The 14,135-nt window shown below is 40.8% G+C and overlaps 1 protein-coding gene across 1 annotated transcript in view; it reads right to left on the bottom strand.

The window, feature by feature from the left end:
- BRF1 (BRF1 general transcription factor IIIB subunit) overlaps window positions 1-12,811 on the bottom strand; it is a gene marked incomplete at its 3' end in the record, with an annotated part of 127,133 nt that extends 114,322 nt beyond the window's left edge. Inside the window, exon 1 of the mRNA XM_082000668.1 lies at window positions 12,638-12,811. Coding sequence (XP_081856794.1) covers window positions 12,638-12,731 — 94 coding nt within the window. The 5' untranslated portion in view covers window positions 12,732-12,811. The remainder of the gene's footprint in view (window positions 1-12,637) is intronic.
- Between the last annotated feature and the right edge of the window lie 1,324 nt (window positions 12,812-14,135).

The raw sequence follows: 14,135 nt of genomic DNA, 5'->3' as shown, positions 1-14,135 counted from the left end.
TCTCTGGGCAACCTGGGCCAGTGTTTCACCACCCTCATTGTGAAAAATTTATTCCTTAGACCTAGTCTAAATCTGCCCTCTTTTAGTTTAAACCATTACCCCTTTTCCTATGGCAGCAGGCCCTGCTAAAAAGTCTGTCCCCATCTTTTTTTATAAGCCCCCTTTAAGTACTGGCAGGCTGCAATAAGGTCTGCCCAGAGCCTCCTCTTCTCCAGGCTGAACAACCCCAACTGTCTCAGCCTGTCCCCATAGGAGAGGTGTTCCACTTCTCTGATCATTGTTGTGGCCTCCTCTGGATCCTCTCCAACAGGTCCATGTCTTTCCTGTGCTGAGGGCTCCAGAGCTGGACGCAGGACTCCAGGTGGGGTCTCACCAGAGCTGAGCAGAGGGGCAGAATCCCCTCCCTCGACCTGCTGGCCACGCTGCTTTGGATGCAGCCCAGGATACGGGTGGCCTTCTGGGCTGCAAGCATACATTGCCAGCTCATGTCCAGCTTTTCGTCCACCAGTACCCCCAAGTCCTTCTCAACAGGGCTGCTCTCAATCCCTTCATCCCTCAGCCTGTACCAATACTGGGGGTTGCCCCGACCCTGGTGCAGGACCCTGCACTTGGCCTCGTTGAACCTCATGAGGTTCACATGGGCCTATTTCTTGAGCTTAATTGGAGAGATGATTTCCAGGGGCCCCTTCCAATCTAAATTATTCTTCAGTCCTACATAGGACACAGGCTTTCTGCATTGTCTTCTCCGTATTCATTACCTTCAGATATATTGTCTATATAAACATTCCCCTTTATGTACCACACCTTCTCTGACTGCTGGAGAGCTGGTGGAAAATGCTCTGTATTCTCTTTCCTCCCATCCTAGAAATTGTCAGTAGGAAAGACTGTTGTAATGAAACACTTCTGTTAAACTACTTTTTTTGCAGCTTCTTTTTTGATGCTGTCCTCATATTCTGGATACTACCTTTCAGCCAATGTTCTTGGCTCCAGATTGTGCAACAGGAAGAAGGTGACCAGTTTACAGCTCTGCTGGGAGGGCTGCCAACATTATCAGCAAAAACCAAGGACTGGAGCATTCTCTTATTGCATTGCTGAATGACCATGAGAAACAGCCAGGAGACTGAAGCCACCAGTTCAAAGACTGAGTACAACGGCAACCAATACTTAAGTTGCTTTCCTCTGCCACAATAAAAACTTAGAGTCTAGGTGGAAGATAATGAATATTAAACTCCACAGTGACAAAAACATTTTTCAACTGAAAAACTATAATCTGAGTATGAGCTGGAAATAATTATTGGCAATGAACTGGGTCTTCCAGATGTGACAAGAATGCAGTGATTTGGGAGTCCCTCAGAGACAGCAGCACAGATGCAGTCCATCTGTTGCATTCTCTAGAAGACTGATCCTTTAAGGACCAGAAATTTTCATATAGAAAAGAAAATTCAACTTAGATTCTACAGAAGTTAACAGCACTCATGTGGGAAAACCAAACTTTCAACTCCAGAGAAGTACAGAATAGAGCATTCTCTGATTTCATGTACCAGCTGAGATGCAGCAGCTGAAACCTCCAGATGTTTCTTTAAAAGAAGACTTTTCCAGTAATGCCTTACAATTATTTTACATGTCTTTCCTCATTTCCCTGGAGATCAAGGATGGTCCACTGGCAATTTCAATTGCAAATTTCAAAAGAAATAGTCTCAATTGAGACAGCCCAGCTCTCTTGCCCAACAGGAAAAGTCACAGAAAAGCACCTATAATCTCACAACCTTTGGAGCTGAATAGGCAGAACTTCATTACTCTGAGGCCATGGCTTCATTTGGGGGGGGGTGTGGTGTGGTGTGTGGTGGGACGGGATGGGACACGCACACGACACAGAGGGGTGAAGGGTATTTTTAATGCAAGCTAGCTGGAAGGGGATAAAATCCTTGTAAAGCAAGGACACTATGGTGCTTTCTCAGAAACTAGCAAGTTCAGGTAACCTCTCGAATTTTCTGCAGTCTAACTTGAAACACCAGCTCTTTGTTTGTCCTAGAATTGTGCCACACATTGCAGTACCTGAACTGACAATAACAACTTTGTTTCTCCTTGGAAACTGCAAGGCCAAAAGGCTCTCTACAAGCACACTAAAAAGTTAAAAGGACCAATTATATAAGGAAAAATACTGTAAAGCAGATAAGACGAGAAATTCTCCTGACAGTAAGGCAGAGGCAATGTTTAGAGTTCTGGTTTTTATGTAATAAAGACTTTCACATTTCATTTAGTACATGTAATGTTGCCAAATGCGTATTTTTAATGCACAGTTTTCTCTTCATATTAAAAAGATTATAGCATATTGTAAGTTGGACACAATTTTTTGTCCACACTAAAAGGATTTTTTTTCAGGCTATATATTTCCCCTCTTCCAAAATTTGCTTTCCATCACGAGCAGTTTATATATGATAACATAAAATATATTGTTCACCATTCCTCCCTGCTTAGCAATACAAAAGGAATCTGAAGAGCACTCCGATTTCTACTCCCTGTCGAGGCATAAGCTAAGACTTTATTTTTGGCAGACAAGCTGCTCCTTCATTGAAGAAACAGTTATATATCTCCATTTAAAAATACTGATTAGCCAGTCTCATAGCACTTTACCATCACATGCAGTCAAAACATCACTGAGACTACTGTGTTTCTTCCAAACTGGAAAGATGTTGAAAACTTAAATGATTCACTTACAGCTCATCTAAAGATGAGAGCTCTGCAATTTATGTTTTATTGTCAAACGTTTAAAGGATTAAATCTAAATAAAATACACAATACACAAGCTTCAAAGCACACGTTATCTTCAACATCTTATTTCCAATTAGCAAGTCAAAATAAAGAAGGCATAGGGAACATTTGATTTCAAAAGCAGAGCTCTGGAAGAAATCAAGATTTTGGTTGTTTTGGGTCTCATTTAAGGCTGCTATTTTCCCAAACTGCTGAAACGGGACAAGATGGAAAGATTATTCTCTCTCTCAAAGGGGGGAAAATAGCAGACATACCACCATGTGATTGAGTATTACGTCATTCATATTTACAACAATACTGAGCCAGTCGGGCCGTTAAACTTAAAAGCCGCCTTCTTTTGCCTTCGAGGAAGGACATGGACTTGCCATAAAGGCAGGCTAACAATGAAAAGGTTAGAAAAGGCTCAGCTCACAATTTTACTTGGCATGAGAGTACAAAATGCTAAAAATTTTTCATTGAGAAGCATTTCCAGTATGAAGTTTGTGTATGAAGACTATGTCATGCAAACAAAATCCTAGTGACAAACACCTGAAGAAATAAGACAGCTCTTGACAAGTACTTTTACCAATTTTTAAAAGGCTTATACTTTATTAGGATGGAAGAAATCATTATCAAGACCACTTTCAAGATACGAGGACAGATCAGGTCTGAGAAGGAATCCTGTTTCTTCAAAACAAATTTGAAAGGTAATATTGTTTCTCTGATATACCTTCACTTTGTTCTTATAACATCAAAAAATGCAAGACAAAAAGCTGCATAAGACATAAGACTATGATGAAAGTGGACACAGTTTTAGAAGACCTCAAGCTAAAATAGTATTTGCAGATAGCAAGCACAGAAGTGCTTATAGGTCTTAACGCACTGGCTTTTGAATTCACCCCGTTTTGAATTACTGATCTTAATGAAACTATTTAATAATATGAATTTGTCTTCTAAGGCATCATTCTTAAGGCATTAAAATGCAAATACACAATCTTCAAAATTATTTTAATGAAGGAGAGCATTTAATTTTCTAATTGACTTCTAAAGTATTAAGATGCAGAAAACATTTGTGATGGCTACAACCAGGAATATTTTTCAGTGACCAGATCAAAAACATCGATCGTAATTGATCATGTTTGCTACCAGGATTTTTTTCCCCCCTTCTTTTTCTTTTTTTTTTTTTCTTTTCTTAAGGGGGTGGATATGCAGGGAAGGAAGGGGAAGAGTCTCCTCCACATCCCACACCACATCCAGCACATCCTCTGACAAAAGCAAGAATGTGCTATACAATGACCAGCTGTACCACACTGTTTTTTATTTAGCTGGTGTTTGCAACATATTAGCTCCCATCAGGTCAAAACACCACCCAGTTAAAATGCTGGTTTTGCTGACATAAGCACAAAATTCAGATGTAGAGATAAACTTCTGAATTAAGCAGAGAGCCAAGCTAATCATTTCCTCTTTTGAACAAGCTTTAAGAAGATTGTTAAATATTTATTTTCACAAGCATGCAAGGATCGCTGAAGGTCAAAGACATCAGAGGTGTGATCCCCTTCCTTATCGTCCCTCCTTTGTATTTACTTCACTGAAAGGAGGCCTCTCTGCCATCATATTTCCCTCCCCTCATCCATCACCCAGAACTCGTCCTGCCTTCGTTCCTCTCATTAGTTCCCATGTCTCAAAGCATCACCCCATCTCAGTGCTGCTGGTATGGCAGGGCTGCCCCTCCTGTTTTTATCCTGGTATTACTGATGCCTTTGCAACTTTCCTGTTCCTTGCTTCTGTTTCATTCCTTGTTTCACCTTTACCACTGTCTCACCAGTTCAGAAACCCCAAACTGGAACCTAATTACAAAGAGGGCAGACCATGCAATTAATTTCATTAATTATTATTTTTAAGCATGCAGTAACAGACCACTATTACATGCATTAAAAATCTGGCTCAGGCGCTTCTGCTGTAAGTATTTCTGCGTTACACAAGGCCCGACACGAGCACAGAGCTGCCAAACAATAACCACTTCTTCTACCTGCCCATAATGGAATTCAAGCCCACAGCGACAGGGGCTTCAGTGGACCCAAAACAGAAGCCTACAGAGTAAATCCTGTCCCTTCCTTTCAAAGGGGGACTGTGATAACTGGTTTTGTCCCGGCACAGAAAGGTATGATGGGCAAGGGCAAAGGATCTCCAAGATTAAAACAATCTAGGTGTAACAACTCTATTGAGCGCAAACCCCAGCAGTCGTACCCATCGATGTGCTTTGAGAAAGAGCTGCCTAGAGAGTGACTTGAAACACTCTGGTCGGTAAAGCAATAGAGTATTTTTGCACTGAAATTTCAGAAGAGGATTATTTTGACCTTTACTGTTCAAAATTTCCCTTAAATGAGGAAAACAAACAACAAAGCTATCAAAACCAGCCAAAATCTGTAATCTTGATAGGCCATCTTGTGGCCCTGTCCCCCCTCTCTCTCTCTCTGCAGATACTTTATTTAATGCTGCATTATGGAAAAGTTGACAATTTGAGCCACCTGCTGGGTACCAGCATCGTGAAGGGAAAAAGGCTGGTCACTCCTCTACACAATAGCTGGTGAGAATTTCATCAGTGAATTCACTGGGGCAGGATCAAGTCCCCCCTTGCTAGCACCAGAGGTCAAATACCGTTTTATCCTGAGTTAGTAACAAGTTAATGGAAAAGCAGATTTTCAGAGTGTGCAATTCTTAAACAAAACGTTAGCCTGAACACACACACACAAAATTACAGTCCTCCTGCTTCTTTTGGATGATATATTTAGAAATCCTATTAGCTGGAGAGATCAACATTCTTATCTGAATTTCCAAGATGCTGTAACACGCAAAATTAGAGCAGCTCTCTTAAGTGGGTCAATTATCACTACTGCACTTACACAGCTGCTTTTCCCCTCCCTCCTGCAGCATCCATAATAGGCATTTAGCACAAGGATTTAAACAGTAAGACATTGAGACCCACCACAATATAAAGTTCCCATCCCCTTTTAGATTTTCAGAATCTTAAAGGAACAAAGAAAAATCACCCAAGTACAGAACCTCCCCATTAAAATTATGGTCTCCCTGCAGAAAGCTTCGATGACTTTCAGCAACATGGCACCCTGCAGGATAAGGCCAGTCAGTCGCACTCGCTATTCTCCTGCCACATCTGAGTCACGCACAAGTAAGGTTTATGACTTTCCCCCACAAGGGACAAGAGGAGAACCTGAGGGCCACTAACCATCCCCCCAGCCCTGTCCCCCAGGTGCAGGGCCATACAACCAGTTTGAAAGGCTTCAGGCTTTTTCTTCTTAAGAGGGAATTCTCTTTAAAGACACTGCACATCACCAGATACAAGTTGAATTCAAGTACCTAGCATCACTTCAAGATACTAGACAGACAGGCAGACATCTACGGGGGACTGACAGATATGACACAGGGCCTATGGAAACACAGGCTCTCCTGCAAGACAGCTGGAGGTGAGCCAAGATACCCAAGAGTGACATAGCCCCGAGTCCTCCTGCCTCGCTGCCCGTCCATGAGCACGGAAAGAGAACAGAGCCACACGACATCGACGAGCACATGAAGAGGAAAATCTGACTTTCCCACCAACGGGAAACATGAAACACCTCATTCTCTCAGTAACGTACTTGCTTTATACATCTCTCTTTATACAGCAAAAATGTGTGAGGCAGTACTGCCAGTGAAAAATCATGATTCTCCATCACTCCATGGAAAAGGAGACCGGATACGTTGGCTTCAGGTCATAAGCCCTGCTGTTGAAATTCAGCAGTCTCAATCCTGGCTGGAGGAGAGTGGGAGGGGGAGAAATTAAGGCGCAGAAATTAATTTTCTATTGCTGCCCCTGGCTGCCCCCTTCCCTACATCTCCAGCATTTTCTCCTGTGGTACCAAACAGGAGTGATCACACAAGCCAAGCGTTACCAAACAGATGAACAATTTGGAAATAGATGCAAATAACATGGGGTAACATTAGCCACACCCTATTTAAGGTGGCAATTTTTCATTAATAGATTGAAACTCTCCCAGCTAAAATCCACCCACTCAAAAGCATGCCAATTTTAAAACTTCATTTTGAAATGAAGTGGACAAGGCCTTTCCAAGACTTCAAGTCCAAGCAAATGCTTCATTAGGAAGAATTCCCTTACCAAGAGTGTGTCAGACACCAGAACAGGCTTCCTAGAGAGATGGTCGATGTCCCAAGCCTGTCAGTATCTAAGAGGCAATTGGCCAATGCCCTTAATAACATGCTTTAACTTTTGGTCAGCCCTGAAGTGGTCAGGCAGTTGGACTTGATGATTGTTGTAGGTCCCTTCCAACTGAAAATATTCTATTCTATTCTACTCTCTATGAAGTAAGATCTTGGTGTCCTTTACCACACATACCAAAAAAAAAAAAAAAACCAAACCCCCAAAAAACACACTAGTGAAATGAAGTAATTTGCTTTTGTAAATATTAGATGTATTTTTAACTGTGCAATTTAAAATCCATTTTTAATCTCTTATGTCCTTGTCACACTCAACACTTGCACAAAACACATTTAGAATGCAACTGTATTTAATCAAAAGTAAAAGGTCAGTTACTAAGAAGAAAGTCCTTAACCAAAAAGAAACTGGTTTTATTAGCTTCCCTAACTAGAGCTCTAAAATTTTGTTGATTAAAGTCTAATTTCAAAAGTTAACTTTTTAATTGGGAACACTAGGGCCTGCTGGCTCCAGGAAGTTTTAGTAGAGGTCAAAAGATTGCTGGAGATCTAATTTTTCACTTCCAATAAAAAAGGAAGTCTTGCCCTTTTCCTTGCAAAGATAGACCTTGAAGTGTTAGGAGGGAAACAAAGAAGGTATCCATCAAAGTCTCTCATGGCAAGGTTATACAAAGCTTCCCAAGACAGTATGGAAGCCGACAGAGCCTGCTAACGTTCAGGAAGAAATTAGCTGAGCTTCTCTTGCAAAGACTGACAAGGCAGAAAGGCTCAGTAGCTGGTGCCTAATCTAGGGTTAGAGAGACCAGTTCCTCACTCCATCACAGATTTTCTGGGTAACTTTGAGTCTGTCACTTAGCCTCAGTTCTGCACCTGGAAATGAAGATAAATACTCTCAACTTCCCTTACTGTGACATGAAAATAAACACATTAAACCAGGAGGCATTCAAATAGCTTGGCAATAAAGCACAAGTACTGCAGACGAATAGGAAATAACAAAGTACTGCCCCATTCGGTGAGGAGATGCCCTTTTTTTTCTAAATCCTTCTTGCCTGCTGGGATCCTGCAATGCGTTCGTGATCTTCCTTCAAACAAAAGGGAGGTTCACAGGGCAGAGGAAGCATGGAGGAAAAGTGCCTTGTGCTTCCCCACCCAGCGCAAGTTTACATGTAAAAGGCACCAAAGCACCAAACTTTCTCCTGTCAGCCTTCTGTTCCCAACACTCAAATTTAAGAGGTTATTTTTCTTAGACATTTAGCAGAAAGGTTCTTCTGCAAACAACTCGGAATAGAGGCATCACTTGGCTGCCTTGGACTGACCCCCTTCCTCTGGCTACCCACAAAGCCACTGAAGACCACCTGAATAACCTGGGCAACCTCAGTCTCAGGAGGCTGCCCCAACCCTGGGTGGTGGGAAGGGCTCGGCGAGCCCCCATGCATCAAGATTGATCAGCTTTACTGGAGGGGGAAAAAACTGCCCTAAATTTACCTCCAAAGGCAAACAGAGGGATATTTACACAAGATAGCTGGTGAGGGAACTTTGTAAGGACTCTTCTCATGTGGAAAAGCTTTTATTTACTATGCCTTAACAAAACAGGATTTGGTTTACAACTAAGGGTGCGTTTTCCAGAGAGCTTCAAAGGAAAAGAATAAATAAATAAAGTGAAAAAGGTACATGTGTGTGGGATAAAAGCCATTTACCATGTAAAATGTTGCTGTAAAAAACCCAGGTGGTAGCATTGGAAAATATTAAAAACAAATGGGGACAGTCGTACAGTTTTTCTAACAGTTGCGTACAGTAAAAAGGATTACAAACAGAATGAAACGTTCCTTGATTAACACAAACTGATATCCCACCTGGAAAATCCTGGCCAGCCTCTCATTGTTCCCGAGTGACCCTAGGGCAGCCACGGGTTACAGCCGAGCCCGTAAGTCACTCAAACACCCTGCCCAGCTCTTCCCAAGTTCTCTCTCTCAGGAACGGCATGACCGGCGAAAAAGCCCTTTGTTTCCATTCAAACATATGTAGGGGTGGAAAAGCTGTTCAAAACATTAAAGAGAAACAACTGAGGACTGTTACTATTCCAAGAAACAAATTAAGAGCCAGAGTCTCAAATGCCCGGAGCGCTGGCAGTGCCAGCTGAAGTCAGATGTCACTGGAAACACTCAGCATCGCTCAGCCCCTGGGAGGGGGACAACCAGTTCCATCAGACCTAAGGATTTAAAAAATCACTGTCTCTTTCAGATGTATTTTTTTGCATTATACCTTTACTTCTGACACTGATAATATAGACACATTTTATAAAGAGAGTAATAAATTAAAGTTTTTATAGGTAGCTCATCAAAAGGATGAAACACCTCCCAAATTCAGCTAATAGCTAGTAAGCCATCTTCCCTTTAAAACATTAAGACTGACAAGTAACATAAACAACTGAAATGAAAAGCTATGTCAAAACTGCTGCATTGTGGGGTTTTGTGTCAAACAAGCTAATAAAAACCATAAACTGATCTAAAATCAATTCAGACCACAAATACTACATTAAACTTTCTAAAGAACTATAAATAAAAGCTGCACTTTAGATAAATTACCTTTTATGTTCTCTTTAAGTTCTAGAATTATTTTTTCAGATTAAAAAAATTTGTGCTATTGGAATGTTTTGCATTTTTGCATTAAACAACGCATAAGAAGCGAGGACACTTAATGTTTTCCTATTTCAGGCTGAGGTTTATTCAGGCATAATTCAGACTACACCAGCAGACTTGGCTACAGTTTTCCTCACATTTTCGCAGAGGCTGGCTGGCGACATGTACATTATGAAAAAAGAAGAATAAGCAGATATCCATGTCAGATAAATACATTCCGCTCCCTCAAACTGAACCCAATGCAGGCACAATGAAATGCTGTTTTCCCTCTCCAAACACTTCCCACTCCTTTGGTTCTGCCACTGGAGAGGACACAACATTTCTTGCCACTTCAGCCCAACTACATCGTACTGTACCTCCCCGGGCCACGTACATACTTCATTCCTCCTACAAGAGTATTTTTAAAGAAATATGCTGTCTTCTATTTCAGACTCATCTGTTGCCAGCTAATCTCTCTTGCCTCTATGACTCCTGAGTCAATCCACTGATTCATCTGGGCCACCCAAAAACCAGGGTCCTCTCTCTGAGCTCTGACGATGCTGCTGCCTGTCGCTACTTCTTCCACGTTATCTCTTTCCTCTAAAATACATTCACCAATCTTCGGTCTTTAACTTCCTTTTCTAAATTTCTCCCAAATTTCCCAATAAGAGTTCTATAACCAACACAATGATAAGTAACGCTTTAAACTCAGGAAATGTACTTAGCAGTGTTATATAAATCTTGACATGTTACAAATACTGTATGTCCTCTGCACGGCATAGTTCTCCTCTTTGCGTGCCATCCTCTGCTGGCTTCTCCAGAAGACCAAAACCAGCTGTGAGCTTATTGCCCTGAATGTTCACCTTCGTTCTTGCTAAAGCATCTTGTCACAGGGCCATCCTCTACACCTGCTCTTGGTCTCTCTGGACCAAAGGCCCTGGGAACATACCTGCCTCCTGTAGCATATTTCTATATTGCCAGATCTAGGCTGGAAACAAATATAACATGCTGATAATGATCAACATAATTAATCTATGAAGGCTTGAATGTATTTTCATTTCAAAGGTCAGCAATATGCACCTGTGACTCTTAGGTTTTCAAGTTTCTAATGAAATGATAAGATACCAGAAAAGGAACTTACACTGCAAAGTTCACAATCCATAATTTATTTGGGGTTTGTTTTTCAAATTATGTTGGATTTTAAACACTAAAAACCAAAACAAAAACCCAAACAGCAGAACACAGGCAGAAGCTGAACTCAATCTCTCAAAGTAACACAGTTAAATTCTTAATATCAACTACAAAATTAAATTTATGTAATGGATTTAAAAAAAAATAAATTAAAAAAATCAGCATTAACAAAATTGAGCTATAGAGTCATGCACTACCACTTCTTGATTCCCAGATGGCACAGTAACCGTGCAAATGAAGATAGGATACTTTGTGATACTGATATAAAAAGACAGAGCCCATCTTTGCAGTCTTATTCATATCCTGGTCCTAGTATTTTATGTGAACTATCACACAGGATATTATCTTAATTTAGTGAAAAAATTGTGAAAATTAATTTAGGTATTTATGAAGTGTCAGCAAGACCAGTACATCTTGCACATGCTGTAATATTTTAAAGAAGGATATGTCAAACAAGCAAAGGATTTTTTTTGTTGTTTTCTAGAAAAGTTAGCCACACTTGCTGCTACATTATAATCTACCCACTTGCCTATTACTGCTCATACTGCTTCAAATGCTTTTCTATCACTGCCAGTGGGGAAAAATGGATTTGCATATTACAGCTAGGCTATCATTCAGTAGTATCAAATAACGACTGTAAATAAATTACTTTAAAAATGTGACGTGGGCATAAAAAATACTGGCAATGCTTTTAAATCAACACTGTCTTTATTGTAATGATAGGGTTATACTGTTCAAAGTTCATACCGAGATTTTATGTTAGAAGAGAGTAGTGTAATAGGCAAGCCTTCCTTTTAATTCCATTTTTCCTGCAAAACCACGTTTTTTTTAAACATGCAAATGCAATGACCACAATGCTATCAGAATGAACTAATTTTAGAACACTGAATGTAGTTTCTGAAACAAAAAAATCATGTCAATCTTAAAAGGAAAGTTAAGCTGTTAGAACTGCTAAAATATAGAATGAAAACAGCCATCTAGAAAAAGCATCAAATCGAATAGAATACTGATGACATGCACATACTGCTTTTCTTCTTAAAAAAGAACTAAAATAACACAGAAGAAATTGTTTGATACTAAACTCTGAATTCCAGCAACAGAAACACAACATAAAATAAGTAAAAATATATAAAACAAATAAACGTGGATGGCCATCAGTATTTAAAGCTTACATGAACATGAATTTTAATGAAGTTCTACAAGACGAAAATAGGGATGGCCTAGAGGCAAGGAGTTCTCACTTGCAACTCTGGCCTATGTGCAGTCTCACCTCTAGCTACTGATTTCCTGTACTATCTTGGAGCGAATTTCAGAGTTTATCAAATGCCTTTTTCCCCAAAATTAAAACGGGAGTGATACTGTCCTTCCCACAAGCATTAAAAGGAGGAAATCCAAGTACCTTATGGAAAACCCACTGGAACCCCGATACGTGCTTTAATGCTGACATTACAGGAGGCTTGGGGTTAATTTTCTTTTGTTTTAAAAAATAAAAACAAAACAAAACAACAAAAAACACACCATAAACAAGTAATCCCTAGCAAAGCACAGGAAAGGTGCAATCTTACACTAGAAGAAAATGTTGAGAAAGAAGAAATTTAGAGTTATTGATGGGAGACAATGACATTTATAGCTCCTTGTAAATACTAAGTATTGTAGACATTTAGAGAGGGAAAATTTTTACTTGAACCACAGGAAATATTCCCATTCACTTCATTATATAAAACCAACAGTGACAAAGTTAGCTCCTAAACACTTACCTTTGCCAATTTTGAAACAAAGTCTAACTGGGATAGTTGACTTGCTAAAAGGATGTCTTATTTATTTTTATTTTTTTAAATGTGAAAGGATACGAGGAGTTCCTTCTGTCCTACACACCAGGTAGAGACATGCAGCAATTACGTGGGTCATCTTTCTCCCCCGAGTTAGGTGCTTGCTTACAGCCATCTTGAAAAAATTAAAGGCAGTATCCAGACAATGCTGATTGAGTTGAAGCTGGTTTCCCAAGTGGTGAATCTGACGTTTCCCTAGAAAAATTAACAGGGGGAAAAAAAAAAAGCTTAACAACTTTGTAGTTAGCGTGCTTTTGGGTTGGGGTTTTTTTGGTGGTTTTTTTTTATAGACAAAATCGAGGGGGCAGATTTCAGATTTCATCTCTGTGCGAAATACAATAACCTCTCCAGTTTCAGGAACTATATGTCCTCAGCTCCTCAGGACAAAAAAGAAGTGCCTCATTTTGGAGCACTAGGATTGAAATACATGCAATCAGTGAGCCCTGGAAAATAAAACCGCAAACAGCAGCCCCAGAGAGGCTCCAAAACATAGCCAAGAATTCTCCGGCAAAAGATTATGCCCCCTGCTCCAAAGATCATTTAACAATTAGTACCCGGTTAAGCTGTAGTGATGAACTTCTGAAAACCAGAGGTCATGGTGTGTTTGACATTGACGTGCCAACAGAGGAGACGTTTTGCTGCAACTCTCCAGTAAGTGATGAAGTCTGCAGTTCCTCTGACCACAACTGAAGCCCACAAGGAAAGGAGCTCTGCTCCAGGCTTGCCCGTGATCGCCACCGATGGGAGGCACTTCCTTCCTCAGAACACTTTCGCACCCCAGCCTTCATTTAAGGCTTGGCTGCCAGACTGCCGAGATTAGTTTGTGGCTTCAGGAAAACAAATGTGCCTTCACCCTTAAATAAAACAATTTGAAAAAAAAGTGTGTTTCGGATGATTCATGGCAGGAAGTGGTACAGCTGCTGGGGCAGATGTGGGAAGCGAGGTCCGATCCATCCTCACAGCTCCAGCTTCGGAAGAATGTGCCAGAAAGACAGCTTAAGAAAAAGATGGGGGAAGTCATGAGGAAAACAGAGCACTGAGGTTCCTCAGCGTACAGGGTCGGACGGCACATCAAGAAAAATCCTCTAATTCAATGTGCTGGGCAGATGTTTCCAGTATGTGTTTTTACAGGAAACACTTGTCTGCTCCCTTCAGAGATGTCATGAGTAGCTTTGCTGAAGGGGGCACGATTCCTGCCATGTGCCTCAGCCACCACTGCTCACAGAAAGCGATGGTGACCACGTGGTACTTACCAGAACACCACCTGCACAACCACACATCTTAATTTTACGCAAATCCCTACACCATCATCACTAATAACACAGTAAGAATGCTTAACCTCCAAACAACCTTCTGCCAAAGACGCTGCTTCAATTCTGCTTTAATAAGAAGTGACTCCAGACACGCCGCCAGGGTCAGCAAGACTTAGGCCAAACAGGAGCTGCCGCAAAGTGACAGCTTCTCCTTCCTGCACAAGTGGCAATTAGTGCACTCACCAACAAGATGTCCTTTCAGGCAC

Source organism: Phaethon aethereus, assembly GCF_964289735.1.
Source record: "Phaethon aethereus genome assembly, chromosome: 5".
Classification (NCBI taxonomy): domain Eukaryota; kingdom Metazoa; phylum Chordata; class Aves; order Phaethontiformes; family Phaethontidae; genus Phaethon; species Phaethon aethereus.
This window is presented reverse-complemented; position numbering and strand designations above follow the sequence as displayed.